This window comes from Hirundo rustica, chromosome 18 (genome assembly GCF_015227805.2).
Source record: "Hirundo rustica isolate bHirRus1 chromosome 18, bHirRus1.pri.v3, whole genome shotgun sequence".
In the NCBI taxonomy this organism is placed as follows: domain Eukaryota; kingdom Metazoa; phylum Chordata; class Aves; order Passeriformes; family Hirundinidae; genus Hirundo; species Hirundo rustica.
The window spans coordinates 7855104-7874438 of NC_053467.1; the positions used below are offsets into that span (position 1 = coordinate 7855104).

The 19335-nt window shown below is 45.5% G+C and overlaps 1 protein-coding gene and 1 non-coding gene across 7 annotated transcripts in view; both read left to right on the forward strand.

The window, feature by feature from the left end:
• RAB11FIP4 (RAB11 family interacting protein 4) overlaps positions 1-9596 on the forward strand; it is a 119089-nt gene extending 109493 nt beyond the window's left edge. For all 6 annotated transcript variants that reach the window (XM_040081534.2, XM_040081535.2, XM_040081540.2 and 3 more), the window contains one exon: positions 1676-9596. In XM_040081534.2, the coding sequence (XP_039937468.1) occupies positions 1676-1792 (117 nt within the window). In that variant the 3' untranslated portion in view covers positions 1793-9596. The remainder of the gene's footprint in view (positions 1-1675) is intronic.
• Positions 9597-14850: 5254 nt separating this feature from the next.
• TRNAT-CGU (transfer RNA threonine (anticodon CGU)) lies at positions 14851-14922 on the forward strand. Its single transcript has one exon. It is a non-coding gene; the product is annotated as a tRNA-Thr (tRNA).
• The last annotated feature ends 4413 nt before the right edge of the window (positions 14923-19335 follow it).

A 19335-nucleotide genomic window follows, 5' to 3' on the forward strand; every position in this document is an offset into this window, starting at 1 on the left:
CCTTAAATCTAACACTGTTTTGGTATCCTTATATTATAACTCTCCCATTTTTCTCTCTCAAAAAAATGGAATTATTAAAACCTCAGTGAACTGTTCTACAGTTCTAACATCTTGTATCTTGCAGAGTAATGTGAGAGTATGACATTTATTTCATACAGAAATGGCCATTGGTAGTTACTTTAATTTTTACTTTCTGTTCTAGATGTAGTTCTAAGTTCAGTAACAAGCTCTCACTTAGATATATATTTGAGCTGTATATTCTCTGTAGCAGAGCTGAATTCTTGGAGAAAGTAACTTGTGTGCAAATAATAACTTGGCAATGCTTTGAGAGATATTTTGGGAGACCCATCTGTATGTGGGCTGAGTCCAGCTGGTGTAGCTTCCTCTGAGCTCCAGGACAGGTTGTGAGATCAGGCCAATGTATGCATGAGAGCTCCCAGGGAAGAAGACAGGTTAGTGGTGAAGGAGATCAAAGGAATTGTTTGTCCTTGATGCTCTATCTCTTCAGACAGAACTTCCCATTTCTTCATCAAGAAAAGTCGTGAGACAGAAAAGTCCTTTTTACCCAGCCTGTACTGGACTGACTTGTCAGCCTTAGCTCCTGAGCAGGCCCTTGAAGTGAAGGCCCTTGAATTGTATACTTGAGAACTTAATTTCTTGCTGAACCAGAGCACTGTGAAGAAAGGCTGTTTACTTGTTGATCTCTAACTAGGTAAAAGCAAACTGGCTTTTGCTATTGTCAAGAAAAATCTGACTTGTCCTTCTCAATCTCGTGGCTCTGGCTCATGTGAGGAGTATCCAGCACTCCCTCTTTAAAGGAGGAGAGTGCCTGAAAGCTGGGCCCAGGCTCAGCAAAACCTCACAGACCTGCACAAACGGTTCCCATTGTGCCATTTTTCCTGTATGATCAGAACAAAGGTAAGATTCAGAGTGGGACTTCTGTGAAGTCTTACGAAAATGGACAGGCGAATAACATGAGCTTTAGGAGAATCTGGGGCTCTGACACACCTTGGCAGCTTTGTCAGTTTGGCATTAAACATTCAGAGATAAAAAGCAAAGCAGTCTTCATCTTTGGAGGGGTTGAGGGGTTCTTTACAGCCCAAAAATCTGGTGAAACACATGCATTTAGAAACACATGCATAGAACACTTTACAGCCCAAAAATCTGGTGAAACAGATGCATAGAACACTGAATAGCAAGTGAGTTGTTCTTGTGGAGTATGTTGTGGCTGTTTGGGTTTTTTTTGAGAGAGAGTATGCACATGATCCAGAGGAAACACATATTTTTCGTGACACAAAACACTGAAATTCTTGTTCTGTTCAGCAGCCTTTCATGCAAACACCTTTAGATTTCAGTAGTAATGGAAAAAATTGAGTACCATGAGGCTCTTGGTCTGAGATGAAGCAGTTGATCCATTGGCATGTTAGATGGGGAACTTGTTTCAAATGACCTGCCAGAAGATCCCTGGAGATGACACTTCACTTTGATAGCAAAGATCTGTAACGTACAGAATTGTTTCTACTACAGATACAGGGAGGAGCTTGAGTTAGAAAATCTGTCACAAAAGGAGCTGGTGATCCTGAGCAGGCACTGGTTTCTCACCTGTCTCAATTTCAGGCTGTTACATAAATTACTGAGAATATTTCAGGAGTAACGTGGAAATGTTGTGTTTTAGCTCATGGAAGCCCTCAAGGAACAGGAAGAGATAAATTACAGATTGCGACAGTATATGGACAAGATAATTTTGGCAATCCTGGACCATAATCCGTCTATCTTGGAAATAAAGAATTGAAGAGAATTAGAGAAGGAAAAGCAGCGACTGCCTGATATTTCTGCACATGCCACTGGATCTAAGCAGCACTCTGATACTGTAAATGAATCTATAAATATATATACACACTAGGTGTGAGTGTGGATGCGCGGGTGTGTTTATATGATGTTTGGTACACTGTTATTTGTCACTGAATTGGCTTGGTTAGACTTTTTCCATGCACTTTCAATACCTGTGATGAGATGGATACTGTATATTAATGTAATAACAATATAACTGGATCATGCTGTTTTAGATACTGGACAAAATGACTCTACCTCTAGTTGTAAAGGTAAAAAAAGACAATGGAAACATATGGATGTGGCCCTAACTTAAGGAGCAAGAATTGTTTTCTTCGTTCTTCCAGGAATTTGGGTACCACAGACCAATTGACATACCCAGGTTCAGTTCCTGACTGGTGCTGACTGTGTAATTTCCTATTTGATTTAGTTTTAGTACTTAAACCACATGTCAGATTAAAAAAAAAAAAAAAAAAAAAAAAAAAAAAAAAAAAAAACACCACTTTGGGAAAAGACGCAAAGTAAATGGGAAGAAAAGGAAGATATTGCATAATTTTTGCTATATATGTAAAATCACCATCCACTTGTTTGCCACTGTCAGCACGAAGTGTTTTTGATGTAAGATCACTTTGGAGCCTGCTTTGGGATGCTCTGAGCCTGCTCTCTAGTGTGTGTGCATGTGTGTTTTTTATGCCTGGGTCCCTGTAGCACTGAGGCAAAGAGCTTTTCAAATCTGTTCCCCTATTTTCAGGGGTATATCATGGGCCATTAAGATGAATTCTGGGATTCTGCCCCTTCCCCTCACCCTGATTTTAAAGTTTTCACTGAAGGAACATGTTCCACTTCATACCAAAAAAAAAAAACAACCCCAAAACAGAACAAAGACAACAACAACAACAAATTTGCATGAAATATATCACTTGAGGGGGAGGAGGACCAGCCCTGAACATGACATGCTGAGTTGCTTTCCCACCCCAGACAGCTGCACTTGTTTGAGAATGGCATTTTTTGGGCAGGCTGTGCAGAGCTGGTTCCTGGCACAGCAGTGGAGGACAGTCTCATACAGAGCGGCTTTTATCTAGCGGGCAGGAAAAAGAAAAAGAGCTTCATCTTGCAGGACTTGCCAGTCCAGACTGAGCACACATGTGTATATCTAAAGCTCTGAGCAGGGAACACATCTCGATTTAGATGAGCGCTTGTGGAGGTGCTTAACTTCAAGTGTGTGCTGCATCTGCTCATGGGTGTCAGTGGGACAGAACATTAAGCTTTAAAGTTGAGCGTTTGCTTAAATGCTGCCTTAAATAGGGATGACTTCAACATGTGCCTGTGTTCTCCAGAGCTGGATCTATACTGTAGGGCTAGGATGTTTTTAATTAAAAATGTAGCTTATATAAGGAGCTTACGGAATTGTTTGGGTAGTTGAATGCTAAAAACAAATTTTATTCCATGCACTTTTATTAAAAGTAAAAGTTTCACACTTTTGATTCACACCAACTGGCACAGAAAAATTGGCCAGAGTGTCTGGCTTTCCCCAGTGCATAGAGATGTTTCCTCTATTGAATACACTCCCCAGAAGAATGTTACAGTAGCAATGATTGTGCTTTTCTGTGTATTTCTAGCTGTTGGCAGTGTCTTGCCCCTAGTATTCTCTTGATGTATCTTGGTGTGTATACGTGATGCATTTTTCCTGAATTTGAATACATAAAACTGTATTCAGTTATGGATGTAAATATATTTTTCTTCCCTGCAATCTCTGTGCTCTTGCCTTCAGTGACGTGTTACTGGAGTGATAGGAGGCAGGGGACATACTGAAATCAGGCTTTCTTGAAGGCAAGAAAATAAAAACAGTTTGTTTCTATGTATCTGCGTAGGCAGGTGTAAAGTAAGTGGAAAGAGAGAGAGACCAGGGGAATGACTGAGGGTCACAACATCCCAGTTCACAAAGGTCTGCAGTGCCCTGGGAGAAATGGGACAGTCTGGTTCACACAGGGATGTCACAGGGCTGGGTTCCTGAGGCTCTGGGGTAATATGGAGGAAAGGATTTAAAGACCACTCCTTTGCCACCTGGAAATGGTGTGAGATGTAACACTGCAGCAGCTTCTGTTTGTGTAGAAGTAGTGGAACCCCATGGAAACCCCACACATCCACCTTTCCCACCCGCTGCTTCTTCTGGATGAGCCACCCAGAAGGTGGGAGGGGAGCAGTTCAGCCAGTGCTTCCTGCCTGCAGGGCTGCTCACTTGCACTTCACTGATGGCTTTTCCCTCTGCCTGGTGCTGTCTGTGGGTAGTGCCAGGGGCTTTACTCTTCTTGTAGGCCACAGAGAACTCTTCCACACTGTCAGGGAGCTCTTGCAAACGTGCTGTGACAAGCAGGGCCAGCTGATCCAGCAAGCCCTGCTTCTGGCGCTGACTCTTTGGGGCAGTGCTGCTGTCCTGCTCTCATGCAGTGGATTTCAGTAAGAGTGAAGCTGTTGCAGCTTAGGCTGGTGACAATGTTTTCCCCTAATTATTTTTAAGTAAACTGGACTTGGCTTCAAAATTTCAGTGATCTAAAGCCCATTCCCATTTGGGTGTAACATCAGCAAATGTTGATGACTGTTTCACTGAAAGCAAAGCCCATGGACTTGAACAGAAGACATGACTGTAGTGATAGCCTAGTTTTTGTGCAGAGAATTATATGCAGGAGGTGAATAGTCACTAGTAGTGACAATGCAGTGACAATTAGTCAGTGAATCTGGCTAATATCCCAAAAGTGATATTCTAGGCACGGGTACCCAGCAGTGGAAATTTCTTAAAACCTGCAGGACTTCTTGTTCAGCTCTGTACCCAGCTGTGTTAGTATTTAGAAGCTCTTCCTTGCTCCAGTGTTTGCATTTGAAGAGATGTCTTACCACCATGTTGGTGGTGTTGGTAGTTGTGTTTTATTGTGTAAAGGAAGTATCCTTCTGCTCCTGTGGGGCCCTTGATGTCGTACTGCCGTCTGTTACTGTGGAAATCATATCCAGATACTTGCTATGTTTGACAAATAATGTGAGTTGGAGGTTGGGAGAGGCATTTCACTGGCAGATATATTTTCCCCTAAGGTATTCACCTCTAAAAATACCAATTAGCAATTGCATTTTTAGACTGAGTAACTACAGATTTTAGACTAACTTGTCTTGCAGCTCAAGCCTTGGAGAACTCTTTTATCCCAGAAAAGAAGTCATCGTGTTTTATGACATGCAGGTCATTTGGTAATAAAGGATCACTTGATGGTTCACTGGGGCAGGGAAAAGAGTAATCTGATATCAGTGTTGCAGAGAGTGCCTATTTTTGATCAAGTGCCAGACAGACACTGGCAGAACAGACAGGCAATGTTGCAAATAGGGAGACACTAACGTTGCTGTCTGTTCTCTGATAAATTTCTTCCTTCTTTGCTGTGGATATCCTTTGTGTTCTCAGGCTGCCCAAGAAAGTACAGCCTGCCTCTGTCAGTGTTACTGTTGGTGGAACGAGGGCCTCTCTTCCCTGGGTAAATCACTTCAGACAAAGAAGTGAGGTATCATCTCCTTCTAGCAATACACAAATGCGGTAAACACTCCTGTGTCAAACCCATGGTTCTATTTAACCCTTGGGGATGCAAACACAATCCCAGGTACTGTATCTTCATCTGTTCCTTGGTTCATATGACCTTAGATTCTGAAAAGCTAAATGATGTTCTGGTCAAACCTGTTGCAAACCACTACAGGTATTTCTGGACAGTGGGAAAAAAAAAAAAAAAAAAAAAAAAAAAGACTGGGTTTTGGCTAGAAGCTGTCCTTGGTCAGGCTAGTCCCACACAAGGTACTGCAGAAAAATTACCTCTTTCAAAACTTGCACTTAAAGGTTACCTGAAATGTAGTCTCAAGATTTTTCTGGTATTGGCTGCTTCCCTCCAGGTTTCAGTCTTCAGCTGCTGCCTAGTTCTGGTTTCAGAATGATGCTGATTCAAATGCTGTCAAAACTGCTTTGACACCAAAAGATGACTTTTCAGCTTTTTTAATAGCTTCTATTTAAGACTGAAGCTGATTGAGAATTTGTCTTGAAGTGCAACATTGATGAACGTTAACCATCCCATCTATTTTTAAGTTATTTTTAATATGCAAATATTTTGGAAGTTTAAAAAAAAAAAAAACAACCCAAACAAACAAACAAAAAACCAACCCAGCATATAATGCACTTTTATTGCCAAGTTTCCTTTCATGGTCTTTGGGAAAAATTCAGATATTTCTCAGCCAGCTCTGTGGGGAGTTGAACACAGCATTATTAATTCTCAAAGATGTGTATCAACAAATATTTTGCTGTCTGAGTGCAGCAATGCTCCATTTACTTTGGTAGGACTGCACTGCTCTCCAGAGAGGATCTAGACCAACAGTATTTAAGCTCCCTAATCTGGTTTGTAAATGAGGGCTTGGAAGCTGATACATAAACGCACACTGTGGGCTGCTGCACGAGGCACTGCTCAGTGGTCTGTGCATCATAGTGCCCGTGACCTGTGATGAGTCTTAAGAACTAGAATTTACAAATAAAAGAATGCTTTTTTTACATCCTTTAATGGCAGTGAATATACAGTGGTTTTCTCTTAAAACAAATACTGTATGGTGTGGTCTGAGGGATTTTTTTCCAAGGAAGGAAGGAAGTAGCAGCTGATCAAACACTTGCCAAATCAGTGGCTTGGCTTATACTGATTTAAGTGAAAACTTGACTCAGACTTTAACTGAGCAGTTCCTGGTGTAAGTAGCAATGCTCGTATTCTTGTCAAGTCATTTGTTGCTCAAGAAACATTGTCAAGAAATCATGACAGGTGTTGTAACACAGCTGGTTGGTTTTAAAGGACATAGTTCCACAGTTCTGACATTTTGTTCCTTTGCATCTCAGTATTTTTGAATTAAAAATATTGATCCTAGGAGCAGTTTGCTGTCAAATCATGCATGGGTTTCTAGTTAATGGAACTCTGCACGTACCTTTAGAGTTTGCTGAGGATTGCAGTTGGTGTTGGGTCTGAATCCTGTCATTCTGCATAACGCACTGGGACTTGCTCCAATGTGCAAGAGAGTTGTTTCTTTCTGGGACTCTTCCTCAGTGTTCTGTTGACATTTACACTCTTGGTCTTGTTCCCAGCCACTGTCAGGTGTATGTGTGCCTTGGGGCAGCTCTTTGAGCAGATGGGAGGGACAAATCCAATATTCTTGGCTTCAGTGTGACTTTAGCTACCCAGGCAAGAATTTCAGTCCTGTCTTTATACCGGGCCACTCCTGTCCTTGCCTTTTTTGTGGTTGTGAAAACTCGTTGTGTTCCATATACATGACAGAGCGTTGTAGCCGATTCTCGTGGTATACAAGCATAGGGTGAGTAAACCTGAAGGTGATCCAGGTGAGGGATCCCTGGGATGTGCCTCAGTTCTGTGCAGGTGTCTCACTGTGTGCTGTACTGACACACTGGAAAGCTCAGGCGTGCAGCTCAGCATGGCCAGCACGTCACAGAGGTCACAGCAGCAGCCCTGGGGGATCTGAAGGCAAAATCTGCAGGCAGGGCCACACTACCATAGCTTGCCACAGTGTGGAGCCAGCTGACAGGGCTCCTGGTGTTCTCTGCACTCCGGGTTTCAGCTTGCTGCCTTCAGTCTGGGGCTTTTGATCAACTGCCAGAGTAGTACCTGGTCAAACATACTGTTAGGGAGATTCGTTTTTACTTAAACTTTAAACCTAATGGAAACATTAACAAACGTGGGCTTCTGCAGTGTAATTTGGACACCTAGCCCTGGAATGGAGGTGCTGTGAATGGAGCAGCTGTTACACCTGAGCTGTCAGCTTTGCTGTCACTGGTCTGGGCACAGTGACGCCCTGGAAACCCCTCAGAGCCCCAGTGAGGGTGGCAGGTGACTGTTCTGGGGAACAGGTCTGTGCAGATGGTAAGGGGGGCTGCAGACACTCCTCCTCCCAGTGATGATCTTACACTCCACAGCATCAGCCCTGTTTTATTTACAACCTTATCCATAGCTAAATTATTATGGCTTTGAAGAAAGGACATCAGAAGGAGAACCAAGAGTTTAGCATCATGTGAACACTTCAGTACACTACAGGGCAGTAAATGTTGCACTGATATATATTTAAATACTGAGACATTTTGAGAATTACTGTAAAATCAGTTGTGAGAGCCATTTGTTTTTCTCTGTTGCACAAACTAGTCACATTTTTTGCATGGTTACATATTTTAGTACTTGTGCCTTTTACTTCTCTGTTGTGAGGATACATTTTATTTTCACATTTTATCATCTGGTTTTGGACACTTTTTATATACAGTTCTTTAATCATCTGGTTTCTTGTAATGTACATGTGTATATATAAAATAGATCAGATTTGTATTCATGTGCCTCTGAGATGTAAAAAATACTCATTTTGTACGGGTTTTTTTAGAAGCACTAGGTCATGATCTAAATTACGTAGCAAATGAAATTTAACATAATTAGCAGTTCTTTGTGGTCTTTTAGGAATGTTGTGTCTGATGGTTGGTCTCTTTTAAGGCAATGTCACACACACTCTGCAGATTTATTGTTTTAGTATTGCTATGAGACCAATTCTATCCACTTGTTGGCTTCAGTTAATTCAAAATAATAAAACAATTAAATGTTACATTCCTGATTTGGTGATTATAGTTTTTATTTCCATTAAAGCCAATTTGCTTCCTTTTATACTTGAAACAGGCACCAGTCCAAAACCTCATTTGAACACATTGCCCATTTCAGGTTAACTTCCATTCTGGGACTATTTTTGTGGGATCAGGCAAGTGATTTACTTTGCCCATTGAAGTGGAAAGAGAAATAGCATTATCAATTCATAGACTCTCCATCTTAGAGTGCCTAAAATGCTTTAGTTACTCCTTCTCTTTCCTCCCTGGCTTCTGTGGCAGCGTTTCCTGAGGACAGACCCTGGATCTGCATGACTGGAGATCTTCTTGCAGATGTGAGAGATTGGGTGTCTTCCTCTTCACATTTTGGCAAATGCTGAATAAACTCCTTCCCATGGGGTTTGTAGCACAGCACTCTCCCGCAGCACTTGGGAAGCTGTGTAAATGCATTGTGAGCCTGGACATCTGTAACTGGCAACCAGGGACCTGGTCCTAGGAGTGTCCTTCCCTTCCTCCAGCCTCTTCTTGAGCTGGTGGTTTCATTTCTGGAGTGTTGACCCTGCTCATCTGATGAGATCCTCAAATTGTTCCTTCTCTCACACCTTGTTGTTTATCAATACTCCACTCACCAGCCTCCAGACACAGTGAGATGATAAACTGTGGTAAGTCTGAAGGAAAAAATCATCAATATCCCCTAAATCTTCCAAAAAACCAAAGTTTTTATCTATAAAAGAACATGTTCCACTCTCACAGAGCAGAATTTTTTTTACTGAATTTGACACCCATTTCACAGAATATAAAGCTGCCTTAGAAGTAAGGAGGTGGTTTTATTTTTTATTTCAAAGGCTGCTTGGTATGAAAATGAGCAAAGTTCACTTGCTCTATTGTTACTGAAAAAAAGCAGCCAGCAAAAGTGGCATATGACTATCTTTAATCTCATTCTGTAATTTATAACATCAGTGAAGTGATGTCAGTACTACTGCAATGTGCCATTACACTATTTTCTCTGAATTTTCTTGAAATGCTTTTTGGGGACAATAAAGTTGTCCTTGCTTCTGTGGATCCTTCAGGTAGCTGTAATGTACAATCAGATATGTAAATAAATTATTTTCTTTCCCTGCATGACTAAAACGTTTTCTGTGGTGGGTGACTGATTCAATGTCCTTCCTTTCCTTCCTCCCTGGTCCACCTCCATTTCTGTGCTTCATTTAAAAAAGGATTGCCCAATTCCGTTCTCACGTGCCCAAACACCAGCTTTGTTAACTTTGCATAAGTTATGCATATGGCACTAGGGAAGGAGTTTGCTCAACACACGCTTTACCTGACATCCACAGTTGTGTTAAATTTCCAAGCCGAAGCTTCACAGGACCAACCCATTAATCTCTCCACCCACAGTGCTGCCCTTCTCTACTGATGGGAACTCCAGCTGGGAGCTGTTTGTAGATTTTTGGCTCCAGCTTCTTAATGTGACTTAAATATAATTATTTACTGGCCCATGTAGTTAGTGAGCACGTGTGTGGCTCCTTCCTCGAGGAGTGGTGAGCTGTTTGTGGAGCGGGCACAGCCTGGTGCTGTGTCCTGTGGGGATCTGGTGCTGGGGCACTCTGACCTGGCTTGGCCAGCAGTGACCGCCCCAGGGCATGTGCTGAGGGGAGTTTCACACTTAAACCGAAGGCAGCAGCTTCCCCAGGGGAGTCCTGAGGGAAAACTCTGCCATGGTGGCCCCTGGGAGAGGCCGAGGCTCCTGGGTGTACCTGGAGGGGCCATGCTGGGAGCAGCCCTGCAGGCTTTGTCCGTGAGGGCCCAGGACAGTGCTGGACGCCTCTGGCTGTGCCTGGGAGCTGGGGCCTCTCACAGGTGCCTGCTGTGCAGACCAGAGGAGCCCCTCAGTGATGTGGGCTCAGGCCAGGACTCACCACGTCCCCGTGGCTGGCGGAACAGGCTCTGTGTGAGGTGTGACGGTGGAGGGCACACCCAGGGCCCGCTCGACCGACACTCTGAGGTAAATTTTTGTTTTAATCTCCAGTTTGAGCCAGCAGACATGCTGGCCTCTTCTCTGGGCTTTATTTTAACTGCTGGACTCTAAAGAATAACAAGTGAGGAGCAGCTTGGGTTCCAGGCTGCTTTTTGCAAGATTTGTGTGGAGTGAGGGGCGTGTGCCATGGGCAGGTCCCCTCGGGCAGCCGGTGCTGGGTTGGTGTCTGTGGGCACATTGCCCAACAGAGGGGTCCAATGCTCAGCGAAAATGCTGCTGACAGAGAGGCAGACACTGTCAGCCTAGAGAAATGCTGCATGCTCTTTCCTTGGGAAAAATGGAGCCTTTCTGTCACGGATTGGGGGCACTCCAGGGTGAGATGTCCCCTCAAGCAGCCCAGCGCAGTTCCCTGCCCTGTCCTACCAGCCCAGCAGCATCTCACATGAAACCATCGGGGCTGGACTGGGAATGTCAGCAAAGCCCAGCCTGACATAGCCACGGGGTGCAGGTGGTTCAGGGATGTGTTTCCACAGGGGGTTTAGTGGGTTTGAAGTTCGTCTCCTGAAAAGCTGCTGCTCCCATCCCCAGCCTGCATCTCCATTGTCACCTCGTGTCCTTGGGCTAACAAAATGTAACCATTTTGCATCTGTGTGAAAGACAGCAAGGGTGTAAAGCCAGGGAACCAAGCTTGTGGCTTATTATTTAAAATACAAAGCATAGTTTATGGTGGTAAGATCTCTGACTCCAGCTGGGCTTAGAGAAAGGCAGAAGAGGAAAGGGAATTATGAAAAGACTTCACTAATCAGTTCAAGCCTTGCAGGGCAAATTTTTTTCTTTCAAAAACATTTTGATGGTCTTCAAGTGATCATACTATACCAAACAGCTTTCATTTGACTGACGGTAGTCTCTAAACCGGGCATATGTCTTTCAGAGTATCATCCCATGGGGCTGTTAGGTAGCTCTTCTCACAGTGGGTATAGATATTTGGAGAATCAGAGCAAAGCTTTATTACTGTACGAATAATCCATGGAGCAACGTACCTGTGTGTTATCTTCTCAGGCTTCCCCATTCCCAGATTCCTCCCAGCAATGAAATGTTGGATATTCAGATTCATAACAGCAGACTCAAAGAAAAATCCCTACTGTATATGCTAAACCACTTCACCAGAGAGACAGAGAATTGTTTTGTTCCCAAATCTCAGCAGCTCAGTCTAATGTGCTGTACTACTGACCTACTTGCAGAGTAGTTACTCACTGGTACGTGAGAAAGACATGGTGGGAAAGCAAATCACGTGTTACTCTGGGGGCAGCAATCATCAACACCAGGAATCAAAAAGTCTGTAATAGTTTCTTGCAAATTATGCTATTCTTACTGGGCTGGGGAGATGCAAGACTCTTCGGTCATTTTATAACCAGGATTTAAAACCCAGAACTCCTGAGAAGAGATTGTTGCCTTGCTCTGATCGTTTGGGGGAAAAAGTGAATTTGGAAGCAGACAGAAGCTAAACAGGGTAGGAGCAGAGTAGGAAATAGGTTGCAGTTCTGACTACTGAGAACTTGGGGAGTGACAAGGAGAACTGTTACAAAGAGGAAATACATCTCAGGGGAGCACCAAGGGGTGTACATCAGCCAGCTCCTGTAGTCTGGCAGTAGGCTCTGATTTGCTCAGGTTGTCTTGGCTGACACGTTTTCTTCAGCATAGCAGTCTCAAAGCCCTGACTTTGATGTTTTCCCTTGCTCTGTTCACTGTTTGTGATGGCCCATGTTTCAACGTTGTCCTGAATCTCTCTCTGATGGCAGACTGGGATCTGGGATGTGTCACTCCACTCTGAATGTCTTTTGACACACGCAATGCAGCAGGGACTCTCCTAGCTTGCATAACTCAGGGTGAAATTCGAACTTAGAGCTTTTTGGATGCAAATAAAGGCTAGAGCATATGACCAGTAAATTGAAGACTGTCCCAGATGTATAACCATAACTATTTGGGTTAATGGTAATTTTAAAACGACTTTGCAATGATAGTATGTCAGCATGTACTCTGGCATGGTGCTTAAATCTGATTTTCTGTCACAGTGAGACCTTTATGCCTTAGCAGAAGGATGATGCAGGTTTTTTTTTTTTTTTATGTGATAGTGTGTAACAGGGGTTATAACTCAAGTACCAACTGTTGCTGAAAAGACAGGAGCTGGGCTGTGGCACCAAGCGAGGTAATAGAGCTCATCTGCTGAAAGGCTGTGCTTGCTCTCTCCCTGTTGTACTGGAGAGAGTTGTTGGTTGTCTTTGTGGAACACTGTCTCTCTTGGCCACCCTGCTGCTTTTCTTAACGTGCTCAGGTTTTTATTTAAAACCTGATCAGTCACCAGCAGGGATGCTCTCAACCCTTCAATCCTCTGGTTAGCCTTGGCCCACGTGAGAGAGAAATAACCCCTAACTAAACCCTGACCAAGCTTGTCCTTTAGCTCTGGCTGTGCACAGCAATGAACAGGGGGATGCCCTGAAGAAAAGCAGCAGCAGGGTGGTTTGCTTTCATTCTTGGAAATACTGTGTAAATCTGGATTAAAGGTGCAGCCCTGAAGCCCCCTTTCAGTGGCCCCATTCCAGGCAGCAGCAAGGCTGGGCCATGGGTACAGCAGATCTTCCCTGCAACAGAGCACTGGTGGGTTCTTCCCATCACTCTGCCAGAGCTGGGGAAGGAGGAGGAGGCTTGCCAGGGCTGTCCTGTGCACAGGGATGTGGTTCAACACTTGCTGCCTGAAATGCAAAGTCCAGGGCCACAGAGGGTGCAGGACGTGGCTGAAAAACATCTGAGAGTTCTGCAACCCCAGCAGCTCTTGCCACCCTGCTGTTTTCAGGCTCTGAATATCGCTGGGATGCTGACTTCCAAATGACTGTAGCTTCAAAAAGTAAACCTCACATTTTGGATAGATTCAGTGCAGTATTTATATGAAGATCTAAAAATGGGACCCTCGGGAAAGCAATTGCTTCCCTCTGGAATGAGTTGATCAGGCCTCATGTGGTCGGTTTATTTGAGCAAGGAGCACATTGTAAATGCAGGATGCATCTCTGCAGTAAAGGTTGTGTAACTCGGATCTGACCCAGCAGAGAGTGGGGCCTGGTTACAAATTCATAGCATAAAGTAGAAATAGTGATTCTACTATGTCAGATTGGTTCTAACTGTGCCTGGATTTTTTTTTCTTTTTGTTTGTTTGGTTTGGCTTGTAGTTTACAGGAGGAGTATGTAAAAAAATACCAGATTACTTTCTGCTGCCCAACATCAGTTCAAAACTGGAAACCAGGATGAAAAATTTCAATGCAAAGCTAAATAATGGCTCAAAACCACAACCTTCAAATTCTTCCCTCCTGCCCTACAGCTAGTGGTGATAAAAATGGGAGCTGATTCATTTCTTGGGTTTTAACCAAGTGTTAGCCATAAGACTAAATATTTGGTCGCTGGAAACACAAGGAGGAGGAAATATTAATAATGCAGTATTGTATTTATGATTTATGCTATTATGATTTGACTGTGTAAACAGAACATAATGGGTTTGAAGTAAAACGTGAAAATTCAGTTTGAATATCAGGAAATATAGACTGCCTGATACTGTCCCAAGGGAAGGGGCGGAAACGCCGCTGTTTGGCTCTCGGGGAGACGGGAGGCAGCGGGTGGCAGTGCCGGACTGAACTGCGCCGTGCCGTGCCCCGGTGTGCCGTGCCCCGGTGTGCCGTGCCCCGGGAGATGTGCCCCGGTGTGCCGTGCCCCGGGAGATGTGCCGCCGGGCGTGAGCGGGCAGGGCCGGCTCCTGCCCCGGGGGATCCTCCCCGGCCCAAACCGGGAGCAGGTGCCGGAATGCTGCCGAGAGACAGCGCTCGAGGTGTGAGCTTGGCAGGACTTCTCTCCTTCCCAGCAGCTGCCGTTTGTTTCCTGAGGGCAGCCCTGTGATTTCGCAGAGATGCGCCGCGTTCCCCTGCCGCGAGAAACAGCGGGAGGAAGGAAAGCAAAGCTTCACCGGGGATTCCGCGGCGTCGGAGCAGCGGAGCTCGGGGACAGCGGGGACACGGCGGGTGTGGCGGCAGCGGGAAGGGCTTTCCGAGGAGCGCCGCAGCGGGGACGCGGGGCAGGGGATGCCGAGCTCTGCAGGCGGGGCAGGGCTCGCCGCGCTCCCGCTCCCGGCGCTCCGCCCCGCGTCCGCACGTGCCCGCGGGAGCCCCCGCACGGCGCAGCCGCCCCGCCCCGTTCCGTCCCGCCCCGATGCCACCGCCCCCGGCCGCCCTCCCGGCCCGGGCTGTCCCGTGCTGTCCCGTCCCGTGCCGCGCCGTCCCGTTCACTCCCGGCCCGGCCCGGCCAGCCCGCGCCGCTCGCTGCCTTCCACTGGCGGCGCACGGGTGCAGCCAGCCCGTCGGGCGCGGTGGCCAAGTGGTAAGGCGTCGGTCTCGTAAACCGAAGATCGCGGGTTCGAACCCCGTCCGTGCCTGCCGAGGCAGCGCGGTGCGCTGGCAGTCCCGCCGCGGGGAGGCCGCGGACGCCGCCTCGTTTGCGGCTTATTTTTGTTATCAGTGTCAGAGATCCAGCCCCGAGCCCCGCGGGGAAGCTGCGTATCACGGAGGAACTTCGGCTGGCCGGGTGTCCCCGAGTCCCGCGTGCCTGTGCCGCAGAACGGGTTGGGAGCCCGCGGGTGAAAGCGTGCAGCTCGTGGGTGAGCATCCCCCGGAGCCCCGGCCCCGGTGGCCCCGCCAGCGACCCGCGTCCTGAAACCCCCTCGCAGAGGACACTTCTCGGCATTTTGCCTCAGGACCCGTGTCCTGACTGAACTGGGTGAATCACAGCTAAAGCAAAGCAGGTGTTTGCGATGTCATGCTGCAGGGGAAGTGTTGGGTGCGCTCGGGTGTGAGGAATCCTCTTACTGGTGCTTTCTCTGTAGGTGCTGGGTTTGATGTACTTCTCGCAGATAGACAGGCCAAATCCTGGAACAAGCAAGCGCTTAGTGCAGTTAAAATAATACAATTGGTAAGGCTGGACAAACCCTGTAAGATCTTCGAGCCCAGCCATTAACTCAGCGCTGCCATGTTCACTGCCAAACCATGTCCTCAACTGCCACATCCATGTCCTTTAACCCTTTCAGAGATGGCAATTCCACCACTTCTCAGCGTGTTCCCATGTCTGACCGCCCTTTCTGTGAGATTGTACCATTTACACCAGAATTTAAAACCCCGGTTACTTGGTTCTTGATCTTTCAGCCTGTGTGAAGCTTGACACACGTGTGAGGGCATTTCTGCTGCCTCTGTATTACATCACTTTGGTTATTGCTGCTTTCAGACAGCTTAAAATATGTAAAGAGTAGAGTCATTGAATTGCAAAATCAGCAATATCTGGACAGAGCAGAGAAACCTCTTCCAAACAACTTGCTGCTTCCTTTGATGCTTAAGAAAAATCTGGTTTTGCTGTTTCCTGTGCCACACTTGGCCTGGACCTGACTGGGCAGGAGGCTGTTTGCCTTTCTCAGCAGGGGCTGGAAGTGTGTGTGCATGAGGTGTTTGGGGAGGTCTGTACAAAATGGTTGTGCAGGATGTTATTAGCAAGCCACAAAACAAGCCGTAGTACGTTTTGATATAAAAACAGGAAATACAGTTTAGAACCTGTTTAGAAAAATGCAGACACTATTTTACTTGCAAAATAGAGTGCTGTCAAAATTCCATCACCTTTGTTGGAGGCTTTTGAGGATGAAAGTTCCAGCTTTGAACCACCCTATTTTGATTTTTTTTTCCCCTACATCATTTCACAGTGGAATGTCAAACCAAAATGTTTCTACTGGATCAAAAGCCATCTTGCAGCTTTTGCAGAGATTTTCAGAATTCTGTGGATTTGTTTCTGGTCGAAACCAGTTGTGAAACTGAGGTTCTTCCTGAAGCAGGTTTCCCATCCTATAAACTCGAGCAGTTGGGTCCTGCCCAAACGTGTGCCACGAACCCAGGACTGTGAACCAGGTATTTTAATAAAGCTCTGGCATCGCTGTTCTCTGTGGCCATAACACATCCAGGCAGCTCACCAGTTGCTTAACTTCAGTCTCTGCAGAACTGGAATATTCCCTTCTAGCTCCCAGGTGTCTGTGAGGTAGGCCCTTCACAGGCTCCGTGCTGAATTCCCAGGGACAGCCTTGTCCCAGGATTGCTGTTGGGCATCTTCACTTCTGGAACAACACACCTGGAACAAGGCAACCAGATCCTTTCTGTTCAGGAACAGGCAGTTCTGTGTGTGCCATCCTGCCCTTGTTGTTGTCTTCAGGGCAGGTCATGTGTTTGCTCACCTCCCAAATTCCCGCCCCCTCTTCTTACTCACTCAGGCAATAAATTTGATTTTGGCTTTAATTAATAGCTAAAGTCCTGAAGTGCCAGCCAATGAACTTTAATCAAGACATTTATGATCTGATCATAGCTGTGCTGCAGATGGGTTTGGCTTGGGGTTTTTTTGCTGGGTTGAGGAAAGACTTGTTTATTTTGGACATTAAGTCCTGACTGAAAACATAAAATTTTTTAGGTGGCCCTTCTGTGTTGCTTTAAGGTCTTTGATTTTTTTTCTCCAGAAAATACTGAACTACCTCCCTCTGAATACAATACCTCTATGATATGAGAAGCTATTAAATGAGGATTAAAATGAGGCCCCTTTTAATTACCTAATAAAAACATATTGCAATTAATGTACTTAAAAGATATGTTACTGCTGGAAATATTTGCCACATTTAAATATAGAATTCCCTGACCTCTCTGGCTTGACAAACCAGTTATTCAGAATCCAGACATTTTCCTGACTGCTTTAAAATAAGTGCAAAAATGAATCCATTTTAAGAGTATTTCTTGTAAACTTTCAATTTTAGCAGTATTTCTGAGTTATGTATTTTATGTATTTTTGAGAGACTGACAGAAAATGTTTGCTTTTGAAAGGTAAGATATGAATGGGGATTAAAAATAATGGGGTTTGTTTGGATTACAATAACATTTTTAGCGCTGTGCAACTCTCCAGAGTGTCTGTTGCATCTTCCCTTGGGTCAAACTTCAGCAACCAAAAAACCAGTGTGTTGGGTACAGGGCAGGAGCTGTGTCTGGGTCAGAAATAGCAGTGAGATCATTGGAAAGCCTTGCTCGGACCTTGCTGTGTGGAGCCAGGCATGGGGATTGTCCCAAAGCCTGAGCAGACCTGCTTCTCCCATTAATGTGTTGGATTGGTTTCCCACCTCTCCTGCTTTTTGGGTTATCCTTCCATGGGATGGCTGGCACCTTAAAAAAAAAAAAAAAAAAAAAAAAAAAAAAAAAAAAAAAAAAAAAAAAAAAAAAAAGGCAAGGGGAAGGGGGAAAGAGGAAAAAAAAACCAGCCACCCAAGCCCTGAAACCTTGACCTTGGAAAGAAAAGGCCTGTGCTAAGTTGTGCAAACAGAGCGTGGTGTGCCAGGGGTGACCAGGCTGAGCCAGCTGGGCCATGAGCCGGGCACAGTTCCCCTCCCATTGTGGGGGGCTGTCCCAGCAACCCAGACCCCTCTTTGTGCGGTGAACAACAGGACCAGGCTGGGAGGATGCTCCACGTCCTCAGTCCGAAATCACAACGATATTTCCTGCAGGTTGGACAATTAAACATACAAAATGTTTTATAAAGCTGCCAGGTCCAATGAGACCACCCCAAACTGAGCAGGAGGCAGTGAGCTCAGATGAGGCAGGAGAACAGTATTTGCAGCATTGTCTAAGTCCCAAATATATGAGAGTAAATTAACCCATGAGTAAATAAACCCCGAACTGTGGAAATCTTCGCATGGCTACAGCAATGTGATTCCCATTTCTATTATGCCTGGAATATAATGGACTGCTGAAGCTTGACCAAAAGGCATTTCTTGTGTCAAAATGAAAAATTACAGATCAAAAGGGTGACTTTGCAGACAAACATATCGATCTAAAGCCTGGGTGACACAGACTTCCTGGAAGAGAGCCCAGAAGCATGTCTGTGTTTAAAGTCAAATGGCTGTAGCCTTTTACCACTGATGAATAAAAAATGTTTTTGTCTGCATGCCGAAGGCTCCAGCAGAAACAGAAATTACTCGATTTGTTCTGCCAGAGGAGCAGGTACGTGTTTGTGAATAGTAATCCATTGAATGCTGCAGAATTCAGTAATTTTAAAAATGACAGTGAGATAGGAAATAAGAAAATTTTTCCCCCTTGAAAACTCTGTTTATAGCACTATAGGAAAGGCAGAGTGAGACTCCTTATTCTGTGTTCAAGAGGCAGAGTTACTGGTGTCCTCCTCTCCAGAAACGTGAGGGGAGCAGTTGTGAACTCCCCTCTGAAGAACCCAGTTGTATTTTTGCTTTGGTAGAGGAGTAGCAACTCTTACACAGATCCCCAAGGTTGCTACTGCCATCTGTAATTAGATATTACTGGACAGGTCAGGGTGTTCCTGCCTGACCAGGATGGATAGAGGGCCCAGCACAGCAATGCTGCTGCTGTTCTGGGAGCCAGGGGTACCAGTGGGAATGACAGCTGCAGGATTTTGTGAATGAGCTCCAAGGGCACCCAGGAGAGGGCGTGGGAATCCCCCACTGCCGTGCTGGTGTAGTGCAGAGCAGCGCTCAGCTTCCCGAGAGAACCTGTGAAACAGATTTTGGACAAAAAAAGTAGTGCTGAATGGCAGCTACTGCTTCTGGGGAGCCCAGAAAATGCCAGCTGACACTCCAGGCAGCGTGTCTCAAATGAGCTGCAATTATGCAGGGAAGGAGGAGCAAAATGGATGGATGGGAGATTACTAATCCCTTCTTCGCAGCCTGTTTAACCTCAGAAGCACAGGGCCTGCTGCCCACAGAAGCACTGCTCTTCTCCCTGACTCCCTCTCAGGTACTTTCTCATGTTCC